This window comes from Camponotus floridanus, unplaced genomic scaffold, assembly GCF_003227725.1.
Source record: "Camponotus floridanus strain SB8 unplaced genomic scaffold, Cflo_v7.5 scaffold49, whole genome shotgun sequence".
Classification (NCBI taxonomy): Eukaryota; Metazoa; Arthropoda; class Insecta; order Hymenoptera; family Formicidae; genus Camponotus; species Camponotus floridanus.
In genome coordinates this window covers 1,111,422-1,127,426 of record NW_020229647.1, presented here as the reverse complement: position 1 = coordinate 1,127,426, position 16,005 = coordinate 1,111,422, and the positions used below count along the sequence as shown (strand labels likewise).

Below are 16,005 nucleotides of genomic sequence, written 5' to 3'. Positions count from 1 at the left end.
CCAAAATTACCATCAGCCTCGATGTACCTTTGTCTTCACCCTGGACCCCACATGATATCAGCGTCTTCTCCCATGAGGTAGATTTATGATCGGGGAAATATAGGATCTCTCTCTTTCCTCTTCCCCGTCCCTCTGGCGTCCTCCTGCCACCAGCACGCTATCCACGGTAGGAATTCCCTATTACATAAACGAGCCGCATGTTCTCTCGTACATAGAACAGGGACATTCGGCTATCTCTCGTAGCTGACATAGGCGTAGATAAACGTATAGATATAATCGGCCACGCTGACAGAAGTCTCTCCCCTCTTCTCGCGCAAGAGGCTACCTGCCGCGCGGGATATCTCTTCAAGCATAGATCGTAGACGATTGCGATAGATCTTCGTATAGTCGGCCTGGATCATCGAGGAATTAGGGAGCATGATTCGAGCATTCCACGGTGTCGCGATCCTCGAATCGAGGAATGCAGCCGGTCAACTGCAATCGGCAGGACATCTTTTCCAAGGACGGAAGTCCGGAAGCCACTACTCTATCTGTTAAGCTCGTTATACATTACGACAAAATTATCTTACAACGGATTTTACGAAAGTACATATTTTATATAATATACTGGCAATTAATAAAATAAATAAATCACTCAGTCATGAAACATTGTCCAATGAAATTCTCAGTCATCAGAAAGGATGCTTATGATTTATCACTAACTTATCACAATATTATTTAACTTTGATTTAATTTGTTTTTATTATTTAATTTTTTGCTTTTTTGATGAATATTTATATTTGTAATTTTTAAAAGATTGAAGCTAATATTTGTAAAAGTCGCTTTTATAATTTGTTATTATTTACTGCGTCATTGAGACGTCGATGAGATGAGAAGTAAGAGGTGTCTATCTGAGTCAAGGGGATTGTCCTTCCTCTTTCTCTCGTCGTCGTGCGCCAAGGAGCCGGCAAGCAGCTGTGGAATGTCTTCATTAAAATACTCGGGCTCATCATTTATGCAGAGCAAAAACGCAACGAGGTGAGCGTCTCGCGAACGAATCCGACGTCAACGAGATTCGCACTCTATTCACGGAGATCCTTTGATTCTATTTCATGTATATTCTAACGATACAGACGCTTTCATTCTCGTTTATTGAACAATGTAAGATATCATACATTTTCGAAGTTTTGCTTAAATTCTTAAAATCTTTTATCATCTTATTTTTTCTTATTAAAAGTTAAGTTCTATTCTTTCTATAATTTTATAAATATTAAAAGTTAAGAAGGTAATTTAAACATTAATTTTCTATATATCATAGGAATAAGAGTATAAAATACAGGATAAACAAGTTGCTTTTATTTGTTTGATGAAAAAAAAATCCTAAAATAGCGGAATGATTTATATCATCATGATTGTTCCCGAAGCGCATCGGCATAACAATAGTTACGCGAGTGCATCGTCAGGCGCACGTGGGTTCCCTTTAAAAGTCCTACTATAGGCAAGCAGTTCGATCCCTACTTATTTTTCCGGTCACGTCTCATTTAGCGTATTCAGCGTGTCGTTTAGGGTTCGCCATCCATTAAAACGCTCTCGCGAGAAGACAGGTGTACAGTGATTCGCGAAAAATCATCAAAAATCAATTGAACTATTAAATCGAAGGTCCGATTAAAATTCTCTTGTCTACTCGCTTCGTCTAATTTCTTTCACCGAAACCTCTTAACGTTCGATATAAAATTAATAGTTATATGTTTTACTCAAATTTTCATATTTCAAAAAGTCATTTTCGAATTAGTCAGACAATACACTCTTTGATAAACTCAACGTTAAGTTATGATCAAATATCGATCCGATCATGATACAACGTTGTACAATCGCGCGCTCGACAAAGGCAGAAAAAATCTCTAGGAATGTCGGCGGACATTTTTCGGCGGTGTCACCTCAGAGAGAGAGGGAGGAACTCACTATTCCTTCTTCCAATCTTTTGTCTTCCTCTCACATGCGTCCTTGCATACTCGTTACTTCTCCCTCTGTAGCTCATTTTGTCTCTCTCTGTAACTTCTTCGTCGCTTTGTCGACTCGTCTAGGCAGACCCTTGTTGTCTACCTGGAGGGTGGACGGGCCCAGGGGGGCCTCGAGCAGGGCCCCCGTTGTCGGACTTGTAGGCATCTTGTGTTCCCACGAGCTCGGGCTCCTCTGACGTACGATGTCCCGAATGTGCGGCTACAAGGCGTCCTCCTTTACTCGATATCGTCGATTTTTTCTCCTCTCTGTCGATCCTCTCACGCATTTCACTGGTTTCGTCTTCCTCCTCATCTCTCCTTTTCGTTTCTATCCTTTCCATTTTATTTTGGAACTCGCGAGGAAACCGGTAGCTCGAGTCGTCGGCGCCGACCTTTGAACGACTTCCGGATCTTTCGAGAGACTTCATTTGTTTTTATAATTATACGAAGAAGATTAATACGTAGTCTATTCATTCAATATAAGCCTTATATAGTAATTATATAATGCTATAGCTTGTTGAATTCCATTAATTGAGAATCTTAATCATCTTTATAAAATCAAATAATCCGTTTTTTTTAATGTTGGAATAAAATGAAACAAAGATATACAAAAACCTAAATGTAACTTATATGATTACATCTAATAATGCACCGAGCAAGTCGACACATACAGTCAGGTATTCGTTTAACAAATGCATCGGAAGCGTACATAAGTCATTGCGTGGATACAAATGCAAGTTTCCGTTGCCCAACTGTCTGATATGCATACAATGTCACGATTGCCGTATGTCCGTCCTCTGCGAAATTTCGGTATAATGGATAAGTTCGCGTTGACATTGATTTGCATACTTTGATAAACTGATAATCAGTCCGATTAAAAATCTCAAATTTACAAAGAATTCTAAACTATTAATATCAATTCGGAAACATATTTTTGAAAATATTTTGAAAACATTAGTAATATATATATATATATATATATATATATATATATATATATACATATATATATATATATATATATATGTATGTATGTATTGATAAAAACAAATTTACGTGTTTGTGTGGTAAAACTAACATGTTATGTTGGATATATAAAATAAAATATAAGATTTCATACAACATGATGTATATTGAATTATTGAAATTTTGTTTCAAATTCTATTGATTTTTGAAACAATTTTATTGATATATCATATAGATATTTTTAGATTTTGCGTTTTTAGAATATTATCAAAGTGAGGACAGTAAGATCGTCGTTTAATTAAAATTAAATAAATACAGGTTCAAATTCATGGCTTCCGCGTCTTCCTTCCTCGTTTTTGATCCTATTCCACCATCTGGCCTGTGCCATCAATAGCAAAGCAGCAATAATTATTATAACAAATGGCCAAGATTTCTGCAATATTAACAGAAAAGGAAATATTCTTTGAATTATTATTTTATTCATATTTAATATCTCCTATTATATTGTATAATAATTTTAAAGAGAAAGATTGCAATATCTTTAAATATACATCTCATATTTTCCAAAATTAATTTATAATTCACAAATCTAAACACTTTTATCATTGAATGCCAAATTGTAAAACTTTTATAAGTTCCTCTTTTATTTCCTCTATTCTATATCCTCTATTATTCCTATCTTATTTATCTAAATAGTATAAATTTTTTCGGAAATTTTAAGACTTTTATATATTTAAAAATCTTAATATTCCATTATTTAAATATTTAAATTTTTTTAAATTTAGGATTTAAAGCAAGCACACTCTATAAAATATATCTACACATGTAAAAATTATATCATGACACTCAGAAATTTGATACAAAAACTAGTACAAAATTTTTTTTCTTCCGAAATAATTATTCAATGCAATCAAAATCAACACTATGTAGCTATCAGATTGATGATTAATCGAATTAATAATGTACACTTACGTTCAACATGATTACTACGATTTTCTCTTAATACAGGCCTCAGTTCAGTTCGCGACTAACTAAGTATTGATGCTGACATTGCTTCGAATTTCGACGAACTCTTTATACTGACGACAACAGCTGTGCAAATAAACGAAGTTGATTACATCCTTTCTTTTTAATTTACAATTGGCAATCAATAAAATTAACGTACTATCTCTTCTCAAATAAAGTTTAACAAACAAATTTTTTATAAGATACAGGTTGTAGAATGATCGAAAAGATAAAAAAGAAAAGAAAATGTTAAAAATTATCGTCCATTATTGCAACATATTTCTTCGCAGGTTAAAAAAAATAATTAAAAAAAAGTCCAAGGAACCAGTGATGTCAATTCGAGCCGAAATCGACGGCGATTCTATCAACGTTAATCGGTAACTGATCTCATGCAAATCTGCAGTAGCACCTCGAAGATTTAGAAAGAAAACAAAAGGAAAAAGAGAAGCCTGAGAGAATCCCTTTTCTCGGCCCTCGAGCGTTGCGACCGAGATAAAATCTTCGCTTGTACCACGCTGTCTTCGCGCTGGACCACGATCTCAATACACGAGATTGCATTTATCTCTTCACATAGCACGAATCGCCAATTAGTTACGTCTTTCTATTTCGCGTTAATTGATATGCATTGATGTTGATAAATTATATTAGAGTTGACAAAAAAGCATGTTCATTAAACATACTTCATCAATCTCTCTCTTTGTTTTTAAGTTAGTTTTTAAATTTTTAAGAGTACCTCCAAATTTATTGCAAGATAAAGGAATTTTTGTCATTGAACTAAGGAGAGGAGAGAGGGAATATGAATCGAATATACCGTATTTGCGATATGTGCAACGAGCCTTATGGGATCAACTACGAGAAGGAAGGCAAAGGAAGTGAGTCTCGTTTCAACTCTCACAAATGCCGGACCGCGCGTTGATCCAGGAGGCCGTGTTGTACGTTGCCGGTACGTACGTATCTGAAATACTCTTCGTCCCCGACACAACGGACAGGAAATCGTCGTTAGAGCCGGCGGAATTCAACGAGTGACACCACAAGTCACCGGAATTTGAGCATCGCATAGCGTAGGTACCGCGCGAATCGCGAGTCTCTTTCCGTGTCGGATTCTGATGAATCCGTACTTCTCATGGACTCTTGGATATGCGAATTTGGAAATTGATGCGAGGGACTCGAACGAGATGAGAGACTGACTTTTTCTTCATCATTTAACCTGAAGTAATGCTGCGAATCTGATGAAACTCTTTTGAAGATTTAAAACTCCACCTATTTTCTCGTTTTTAAATATAACTATTTTAGGTATTTATTAAATAAGAGAAACATCTCACTTTTGTATATAAATATTTCGAATCGCTTGGAAGACTAGTATACATCTGAATTTTTAAGTTTTCCATAATTTTTGTAATTCTTACAATCTTTGAAACTCGTGGATTTTTAAATATTTCTAATTCTTTTCGTTTTTTTGTTTGTTTCTCTGTGGATTGTTTAAGTGCTTCGGCCTTCTTTCGCATTCTTGCGTTCCCCGGTTCGCGACCTCGTCTCGTTTGAAAGGGAGGGTATTCCTCGCGAATCCTTCTTCTTATTTTTATCCCGCAATGAACTTCCGAGTGGCGAGCAAAGCGCGGCGCTTTTCGATTGTCGATTTAACCCCCCCGCTCCATCACGAAACCGCCAACCCGTCCGCTCATCCCCGCACAACCCCTGATGTGGCACCCTGCCTTCCCCATCAATTATTATCGTCCTTCTCGTCCTCGCAGGGCCGACGTCGACTCGGTGTAGGCGCCCTACGATTGGACGCCGGGACGCCCGGCATCGCCATGGCAACCGACCCCCTTCGACGAGGGTCGTGCAGGGGGATGGGAGAGCGAATAACTCGCGAAAACACGTAAATTAAACGCACTATGGGGGTTGATGGGGCGGAATGGGGCCGAGTGGGTGTCTCAGACTGTGAAACATAGCCGTCATAAGCGGATATTAAAGCGTCCTTCCTTGGGGCAGGGTCCTTCCGCAGCCCTGAATCGACTCGTAAACGGCAAATAAAAATTTTCATCCCCTTCCAAGAATCTCTCCGTTCCATCCTCCTCTCTGTCTTTCTACCTCTCTTCCTATCGCGATAATGAGATGAATCTCCATAAGGTGAATATCTCTGAAGACTTGCTTCTTTTCATTTAAACATTTTATATCATTTCTCGTAAAAACTAATGAAAGAATTGTGAATTTTCAGCCCATAAAACAGTAAAAAAGACTTTCTCTCGGATAAATTTGATTCGATATCAAGAGTGCTACGTTCGAGAATAGATAAAGTTTCTTTTGCGCAAAATAAATATAGATATTACAGTCGCTAAAATACGATAAAGAGGCTCGCTTTTATTATCTTATCGTTTTTGATAGTGACAAGGTTGCGCTATGCAAACGTCTGTCGTTTGATTACTCGCAAAAAAGTAAACATTTAAAAAAATAATCTCTCTTGACGTAAATTACACCTTGCGTAAAAGAATCAAAAGATATACGTATGATCAGTTGATCGGGTATATGATGCATTCGGTACTCGTCGCTAAATGAAGGTGAACAGGTGTTCCTGGCCATTTGTACGCATAGATTACCGTCACTCGCCGTCTCGGCGACGACGGTGTACTTGCTGACAGTTCTCCAGTTCAACAGTCACCGAACGTGCAACGTTCACTCGAACAGGTGACCACCGGTCGTCGAAGAAGTCGACTAATATCGTCACGGTTTCTGCGCGACGGGTGACACGTGGACACGGTGCGATCCGTCTCCTTCTTCGGATTCCTCGCGCAGAGAGAAAGAGAGAATGCGTTCTCCATAAATTAACTTCTTAACTACGCCATTACTCGTCGTGCAAGAAATGTCGACACACTTTGATCGTCAGTATTTTCGGTGTCGTAATGTAATACCGTATTTCTCTTCGTTTTAAATGTATTTCAAATAATTTCGGACAAATTCTAGACTTTTACTCCCACATCTTTTATCGTATATTACTTTAGGAAAGAAGAGATAGATTTCGATATTTAAAAAAAATAATATCCGCTATAAAACACTGATAAATTTTCTGATAGTAGCATATAATAATAATATCTAGAATAATATTTCAAGATTCTCGGATCAAAGGACGGAAGAAAAGCGGAGAGGGAGACGACGCGAATGCGCCAAGACGAACACGGCGTGATTTACGTCGACATGTAAAAACGGCCGGTGAAACGTATTCGAAATAATGTCGCGGAATGTCCATATATTTCAGCGGAACGTTAAACGTTTACGCCGCAGACGTTTAACGCATATTGACCGCACGGTTATTCTTCGCGTTGTCAACGCTGACTCGCGCCAGGTCGTTATCGCTTCTCTCTTCTTGTCACGAAAAACACAAGCGATATCTCTACAACGATGTTTCCGACCGTTCGTGCAAGGATTGCATCGTATAAATGAAACATTTGGAAATTACGTCTTTATATCTCGTGTGTGATGTTTAATTTTGAATTCTAAGTCATACAAAATCTGAATATACTTTGAAGCCAACATTATTCAGATTCTATATTTTATGGTTTTTTTGTTTAGAATTTTTATTTTGACTTTTTTAAAATTCTATCTTACTTTCATTCTGTTTATTTCGATATAGAATAATTTTTGTTATATGTCATTGTTTATATTTGCTATATAACTAAGAAAAACGGCAAAGAGAGATGGATCGCAAGTAGAGAAAGCGGCGGAGAGGAGCAGATTAGTGGTTAATCGAAGGACAATCTACCGATGAGGAGTAGTCGAGGGGAGAGAGAGGGTAGAAGATGGAAAGGCTGATGGACCAGATCGAAGGACGCGAATTGCATTTCAATGGGCCCAACGCGTACGTAAAAGCGTTTCGTGGATTCCACGAGGGTAAAAACCCTCAACGATCGTCGGCGAAGGAGGACCTCAAAGGCTGTCGGTGTTTTCGCGATAGCGAGCGAGGACTGCCGGGAATGCCGGGATCATCGAGCCGACTTTTCGGTTCCCGAATGCGAAGGAAAGTAATTCGAGAAGCACGGATCTACGACGCCTAGGATTAATGATCTTCGGAATTTATGAAATGCAGAATTTGCTACGAAACGTGGCAATCGAATTGCTAAATAGATAAATTATTGTCTTCTTAAACGAAATTATTTATCGATAAAACGAGTTACTAATTACATGTAGAATAATCATCAGAAAAAAATTCTTCTAATATTTCTTTTTCTTATACACACATGCATATGTGTATGTCTTTTATATATAAATCTGATCGATTTTCTCTATTCTTTTTTATTTAAGAAATAATCTAAATAATTATGCAATGCTTGTAAATATTTCTATATAAAAGTATTAATTACTATATAAAAATATTGATACAAATATTTTATTAAATAAGAACTTTAACTATTTAAAAAAATAAAATTTATAGTATTTTTATATGCAGTTATATAATAATATAAATAATTTATTAGTACTGTAGAGGCAATCAAACAATTTATTTCACAGGTATAATAAATAAATTAAATAATAATATATTTAATAATTAATTAAATAAGTTTTTACTCACCTCTATAATTGTCCCGTTATCAATCCAGGATTTCTCTTCCTCTCTGATTCACTTCATCCTTTGTTGTTCTTAATTAACACTCACTCGCGAAAACACGCGTGCAGTAATCAAAAATACAGAATACAATAATCGCGCGAACTTTGCACGGCACTCCCGATATTATCGCTCGCGATTTTATATTGCACTTTATTACATTTCGACGATTCACTCAACCATCGTTGAGTTCGTCAATTAAATTCGCGTATCATTCACCGTGAATGCTATTTCTATTGTTAACAAATGCGCTAGCGTTTTAAAATAATTTTGCTATCACGTGTTATAAATGGACAAAAAATTCACAATGCGAGATAAAATATATTCCAAATATATTTGTAAAAATAGTAATCGCCTGCGAATATTGCAATAAAACTATTCATAATTTCGATTTTCTATTACTTAACCTCAGTTCCTATTGAAAATATATCGATTGCGCAAGTCAAAATTATGTTAATATGAATATATTATATAGCTGTCACTTCCGATATGTTTATTCGTTAACAGCGAAAATTAATCGAGCTGATAATCTACTCGTAATAAGAATCACGATTATATATGTCGAGAGATACGACGACACATCACACTGCTACCTTCTCACTCAAGCCTTGTCATGCGAATGACAACAAGGCCACGGCCTTATAGACATAGCGTGTTATGATAGCGCGTTATACGTCACTCGACCAAAGGTCACGCGTCACATACAGTGTTTAGTGTCGTTACGAAATATATATTTAACACAATACGAGAAGTAAATTCACGCAGTAGTTTTACTCCAGTAGTGAATTTTTCAAAACTAATGTTATATGGTGCGGTATCAATGCGACATTAATATCATTTTTAATGTAATCTTTACGCAGTATTACTAGCATGTGTTTAAATGTATTTTTAAAAATTTATGGTAATCTTTTTTACAAAGTTTTGTGTATTTATAAAGTTAATTGTTAACAAATTTTATTTTGTTTACAAGAAAGCAAAAGTTTATTTAGGTAAGTACATTTATGTATATATTTCCTATTATTTCTTTTACTTTTAATTTTCTATCAAGAATTTGATATAAAGATTAATCATAATTATTAAAAATGCACTACAAAATAATTATTTTACATGTAAATATTTTTGTACAATATATTTTATACGTACATGTGTGTGTACATATGATATATTTCTTTTGAATTAGCGCAATGAGAGCATTATTTTCACCTGATCTCTGGGTGTATCTTAATTTTTCAAATCAATGTAATGAATTTCTAATTCATTTTAAACCTGTTTCTACGTAACTTATATTTATCCTAAAATTTATATCTCTTTTAAGAACTTTTAAAAGGCACGTGGCTCGACGACAGACCTCAGGATTTGACGCTCGAAAAGCGCTTAGATAAGGCACTTAGATTTAGGTGACACGCGCTACGAAAATACACGGTGAAAGACTGGCCGGAACGACAAGACAGAATTAGAAGCGGAGAAAGAGAGAGGCGCGACGTCCGACCGTTTGTTTTACGGCTTCGCCCGTTTCCACGACATCGAGCGCAATTTTTCTCTCTTGGCGCATCCTCCTCCTTTTTCTCGTTTCCATTCTCCTTCTCCTTCTTCAGCCTCGCCCGATCGAGACTCCTTTATTCCGGAGAGAGCTCGCATCCTCCCGACCCCGGTAGCGGAGAATTAATGCCCGCCTTGACGTAATTGCTCGTGATACCGTGATAATATTCTCGAATCTTGAGATTTATTTGTGAAACATGTATATAAAAGTAGATATATGATATATGATACATAAGATATATGATACATACGATGAATCGTAAGGAAAATTTTATTTTTTTTATTTCTTATTTCTAAATAAATAATTTCCTATAATAATATCAAAAATTATAGTGCATTTCGAGAAATTTTACATTTTTTTATATTTTTTTACATTTTTTAAATATTTTGTTTAATTTTTTTATCATTATGAATACTAAAGTAGTAGATTCTATTGTGTTTTTCATGTTCAATTAATTCTTTTATGTCAGAATCCATTTTTTCTATAAAGCACTAATTATTTTAAAGGAAACATTATCAATATCGTTGGCATTCTATTATATTATATGTAAACACCCTTAGAAAAGGATCGAACAAAGATATTGTTAGTGTTCCATTTACGACGCGTCCGCAAATTCATCAACAGGCACTCCGTTTAAAAATAAGACGTAAGAACTCACCATCCCTCTGCCGAGGACCGAAGACGCACTGGCTTATTGGCGTTTCTGCTCATTAGGATAACCCAGGGGGTTCTCCGACGCGATAACTCATTCAGCTCTGAGAAAAAGTAAATAGAGCGAGAAACGGAGAAGCACGCTGGTCGGGAATTCTGCGAGCAACCGAGATTATCGAGGATACGTTTTATTTTTGCTTGTTAATTTCACGTCTCGCTTCCGTCGCTCGTTTATCTCTTGCCCTTTTCATAATCTACATATCCCTTTTGGTCTTGACTCATTCGAATTCAAGCATAAATAGTTCTCCAACATTTTCCAAAATAATTTCCTTTTAAGAATCAATGCCTGCAAAATCTGTCCAAATTCATATGTAATGTTTCTCATAAAAATTTCTCGAATTCGCCTCATGATATCAAGAATAATGATAATTTTGCAACATTTAATACAAACTTTGTAAAAATTTAATATGAAGTTTGAAGTCTTTACAAGAACAAGTGAACTGAATGACGAGATTTATAATTTTTTTTATTAATTAATAATGTTGCATATTATTCTATCAATTTAATATCATCATTAATGTTAATTGATGCTCAGTTTTTGTATCATACAATTACTTATTCGTATATCTTATTTTTTATTATCTGTATCTTTAATTTAATAATAAAAACTTGATTAAAATTAGAATTATCGGGAGTAATACTATTTGTTTTTAGCGGAAAGCATAGTAATTTTTCATGCGTAGAGGAATTGAAAAGATTATTATTAATGCTACATAATTAATTAAAAAATCAAGATTGCAATCAAAAATTTTTATGTAAGCAAGGGAATTATAGGGTCAAGAAATTATATGTTATTGCAGCGTAAAAAATATATATGACAGAGTTTTGATTTTATTTTTACATTAAATATATCTTAGAAAGATCTCTCTAGTTTCTGAAATACCTTTGCAATATTTAAAATCCTATTACTATTGACAATCGATTACATCTACAACCAAGTTTACTTCTATGCCACAAATCGATATGAGAGAATTAGTACCAACATAGGATTGCTCATTCTCTTGTACATATTTAAATAATGAACTCTTATGAATCTTTTGTTATCACAAAAAATTAATAGATGTTAGATCATAAAAATCATTAGATATTTTTCAGAATCAAGATTAAAACAATAAATGATAACATTTTTTATTAGTATAGCATATTATATCTTAAACTAGCATTCACGTAAAATATGTCTATAACGTAGAGATCTGTAAACATTAAATGATATTCTCTTAAATTCCAATTATTAAATTTTTTTTTTTAAATAGTAGTGATTAATTTCGTTCAATTACATGAATTTGTAATAAGTATTTGAAAGAGCTGAAAAGATTTACTAATCTTTTATTTTCTAATTAATAGAATAATTAATAAATAGATTTATGCAGAAAAGAATATTCTTCTAGATAAATATATTCTTCTAGATAAAATATATTGAATAAAAATTTATATAGAATAAAATCAATAATGCAAGGTTTTTACAAATAGTTTTTCCTTCAAATTTAAGAATATAGAATTAAAAATATAGATATTACTATAGAATTGAAAATGAAAAATTAAATATATTTTTATTGATTAATAAAATAGTTTCTTATTTCTCATCTCATCATCTTGATATGAGGCTATCTCTGAGGAAACCGTCGGTAGAGCAGAAAAATCAATAGCCTGCAACGTTGCCGCGTTGAACATGTCAAAGGTCGAGTGTCGGAGTTTTCACGAGAAAGCGATTTTCGTTGCGGAGGGTGAGAAAAAAGTAAAGGGAAAATTCAAGGAAGTCTGATCACACGTGGGTCATGACTACGTCGCACATCGCGAGTACGTAGCCTCGAGTGTTGTATGTTCTTTGCGATTCGTTCTGTGTGTTCAATGTTGTGAGAGGACTGCTGTCCAGAAGATGTATTGTTGATGTCACGCATGTTCTTCAGGGAATGTGTATCTTTCGCGTAAATTTTCTTACGTTTTGGTCATGGCAAACGGATGGATAAGTAATTAAATTGTTACGTCCAATCAAGATCTTTGAAAAAATTTTGAAATCTAAGAAGCGAAAAAGACCATCTAAAATCCGATAATTTTGAAAATCAAAAAATATTAAAATTTAATCTAAATCAAGGTTCTTAGGCCCGGTTGCATCAACGTTATTTTAGCTTTAAACGAGACTTAAATATATGTCTATCTTTATCTTTCTTTCTTTCTAAATAAAGACAGACATATATTTAAGTTTCGCTTAAAGATAAAATAATGGTGCGACCGGGCCTTAGACTAAAGAGCTTAAAAATTATCAAGGATGTATAAAAATCTAAAAATACAAAATATAATAATATATATCCAAGAATTTTAGAAACGCTCAAAGAAAAAATAAATAAGTAAACTTTCTCAAGAACCTGCAGATCTGTCTAAAAGCACTGATACTTTCCTATCGATTTCTTAAATATGTTTGCGATAAGTTAAATATGTTTGAGGTTTCAAATCCAGTTACATGTTGTAGCTATTTATAGATTGACTTGTAAGATATTCGATAATGCTTTCGATTCGAATTACTAGACATTTTCTGATTTTCAGGATATCAGCATGAGTCTCTGCCCACGGAGACGCTTTCGCATCACTCCTATGCGAGCTCTAGCAGCGTTCTTTTTAATGGTCGTGCTCTTCTGGTATAGCCTCAGTCGGCAAGAAATTCCACAGCAACCTTGTAGCGTGCCCGAAGAATTCACCGAGAAATTACATGAGCTTGCTTACAGGTCCGTATTTATGATATTCGAAGAGAAGATCTAAAAAAATTAAAATATAAAGAGTACATGGAGTGTCTCTTTCTCTCTGGAAAACTCACGCTTTTTGTTTCAATTATAAACATTAGATTAAACTGCAACAGTAGATATATGTTTAACGAAATTTTATTTTTGTTTCGTACATTAAATTTAAATTAAAAGATCTCCACGTAATATGTAAGGCTTATAATTGTAATACCAAGTCTTCAAATATACTAACATTAAAAATTTTAGAAAAGGGAAAGAGAAAAATTTTTGATATCCTAAAATATTAAATTAGAAATCTTCCTTGAATATGCAAATATTTTTCAAATTTTACCAGGGCTCATTTGGTTCTCTCTAAGTTGAACATCGTTCACTTTCTCTGTCTGGGTGGCCTTTGGGGTCAAGTTCGTATAGGCCGTGCACTGCCGTGGGCTCGCAAAGTGGAACTATGCTTGGTGGACACTCTCCGCGACGATGTCTTGATCACGAAGGCCTTTCGAGAGGTCGGTCTGAGTGCAACCTATCTCCACGCGGCAGGAATTTACAGAATACAGGAACACGAGGTCGGCGAGGATGCACCCAAAGTGGAGGTGGTTGTTTTCGAGGAAGACTCAGTGGTAAAAAACTTTTTCTCGTACGAAGAAATAGTTTTATATTTAAAATAAATTTTATATTAATAAAAGTTATTAAATTTTGAAATTTAAATTTAAACGACTCAATTTTTTAAAGATGCAAAGATACATTCGTAGACAAAAATTGAAAATAAATTAAAATCGAAGATGAGTACTATTTCTTTCGTTAATATTTCGCTTCACATTTATCCATTTCATTGTCTTTTTATTGTTTTATTATTGATACTTTATTGTTTAGTTAATATCTACTTCATATTTAAAAATTATTCTATCATCAGTTTAATCGCCGGCTGTAACTTTAACGATTCTTCCTTGCTTTTATGTCGAGAGCAGAATTTGTATTCAGTAAGATTGCATTTTATGTATCTGACATGTGAATGTCAATTTACGCTTTGAGCACTATTTCTATGAAAGAACTAAGAAAACTAAAATATCTGCAATTTTTAAGTTATTTTACAACGTATTTTATGGGCAAACAAAAAGAACTTGTTTAGCAATGCATTTGTTTATAAATCGACAATAGACGTTTTATTACTCTTTATTTAAGAATTATGCTCCAGATTTTTTGACAAATCATTAATTTACTAAATCCACTTTAATTTTAGATTTATATAACTTATAATATTTAATTTCATTAAACCAAATTTCTTTCGATTTAAGATAAATATTTTTTAAAGATTATCCAAACGAAAAAAGATATATATTGTAAAACATGTTGTTACAACACTTCGGAAAGATTTAGTCACTTATATGACACTTACAGACACAGATGGTAAGGAGAGTTGGTTGGACCAGAAGGGTCCTTCCTCCGGATTGCGAGTTCTCGCCAAGTTTACAATGCTTTCCACCGCAATTAGTAATACCGCCCTTACCGGCGAAACAATTTGGCGGTCGATTGATGCCCGTGCCACGAGAAGGCATAGAATTACAAAAATATCATTATCCCAACGATTGGTGGCTAGAAATCAAGCCCACTGATTGCACTGAACCTCAAGAGACGAATGTGTAATCCTTGTGTGAGAAATTAATTCTAGTGCAATTAAATTGTTTTCGTTAAATCATAACATTTCCTATGATTTAATCAGCCTGAATAGAATCTAAGTATTATGTTTCAGTTGACTTAAACACAGTGTCGAAACCGAAATAATTTAACCGAATTAATTTAAAATTTAACTATACATATTATAGAAAAAAGAGGGTGACAGATTTTATTATAGCATAGATATTTTCTAGAAATAGACGTGACGAGTAGAAGAGGTTGCATGTGATAAGAATGATAGTAATATGAATATTTTCTAATTGTTTACAAATTTAATTTTAATTTAAAAAAAGAAAAGAATGAATGAGTTTGATTTGTGACTTCAATGTGGCGACGCGATTACTACTTATAGAAAGTATTCAAGTGTCGTTAAATGAAATCTATTAATAATAATGTTATTGATAATGACTGATTACTATAATTATCGTAGCGATTGTATTATTAGAATTATGAGTGGTGTCAATTAGAATTAAGTCATATTTTCTAACCATTTTTTATTCCAGACGTTCTTCTATCATTGCCATTTTCACTATTTCCATTTTTATATTTTGTATTTTTTCATTTTTTTTAGATATATTTTTATCCATACTTAAATAAAAATTTTTATAAGAGCTGAAAATTTATATTAACAACAGATAATTAAGATTTTTTTACATAACTTTGTAATTGTTTTGAAAATTTCTTAATTCTTTTTAGGCTAGGAATTTTTAAATACATATTTACTACCAGAAGTGCTAAGAAGATTTAAATACATGTGAATTATAATATTCATACATTCTTTGAAGCGCAAAGTATTATATTTAA

At 33.9% G+C, this 16,005-nt stretch overlaps 2 protein-coding genes across 10 annotated transcripts in view; one reads left to right on the top strand and one right to left on the bottom strand.

The window, feature by feature from the left end:
- Positions 1-9,394, bottom strand: part of LOC105251757 — a 40,574-nt gene extending 31,180 nt beyond the window's left edge. For 4 of the 8 annotated variants that reach the window (XR_002192575.2, XR_002192576.2, XR_003123319.1 and 1 more), the window contains exon 1: positions 8,515-9,393. Coding sequence is in view for 1 of the 8 variants with exons in the window: in XM_011258738.3 (XP_011257040.1) it covers positions 2,060-2,401; positions 3,262-3,378; positions 3,918-3,926 (468 nt within the window). In the remaining 7 variants the exon portion in view is untranslated. Of the gene's footprint in view, positions 1-1,313; positions 2,402-3,261; positions 3,379-3,917; positions 4,038-8,514 lie in introns of those variants that run through there. The other 4 variants (XM_011258738.3, XR_002192578.2, XR_003123318.1 and 1 more) reach the window with 4 other exon arrangements.
- Positions 9,395-12,433: 3,039 nt separating this feature from the next.
- LOC105251773 lies at positions 12,434-15,718 on the top strand. 2 transcript variants are annotated; one of them, XM_011258783.3, is made up of 4 exons: positions 12,434-12,595; positions 13,340-13,518; positions 13,868-14,147; positions 14,926-15,718. In XM_011258783.3, exons 2-4 carry the CDS (start codon positions 13,349-13,351, stop codon positions 15,169-15,171), a joined length of 696 nt encoding a protein of 231 aa, XP_011257085.1. In that variant the 5' UTR covers positions 12,434-12,595; positions 13,340-13,348; the 3' UTR covers positions 15,172-15,718. The 2 variants fall into 2 exon arrangements, with proteins under 2 accessions (XP_011257085.1, XP_011257095.1); XM_011258793.3 differs by having other exon boundaries at positions 12,589-12,765.
- Positions 15,719-16,005: the final 287 nt, after the last annotated feature.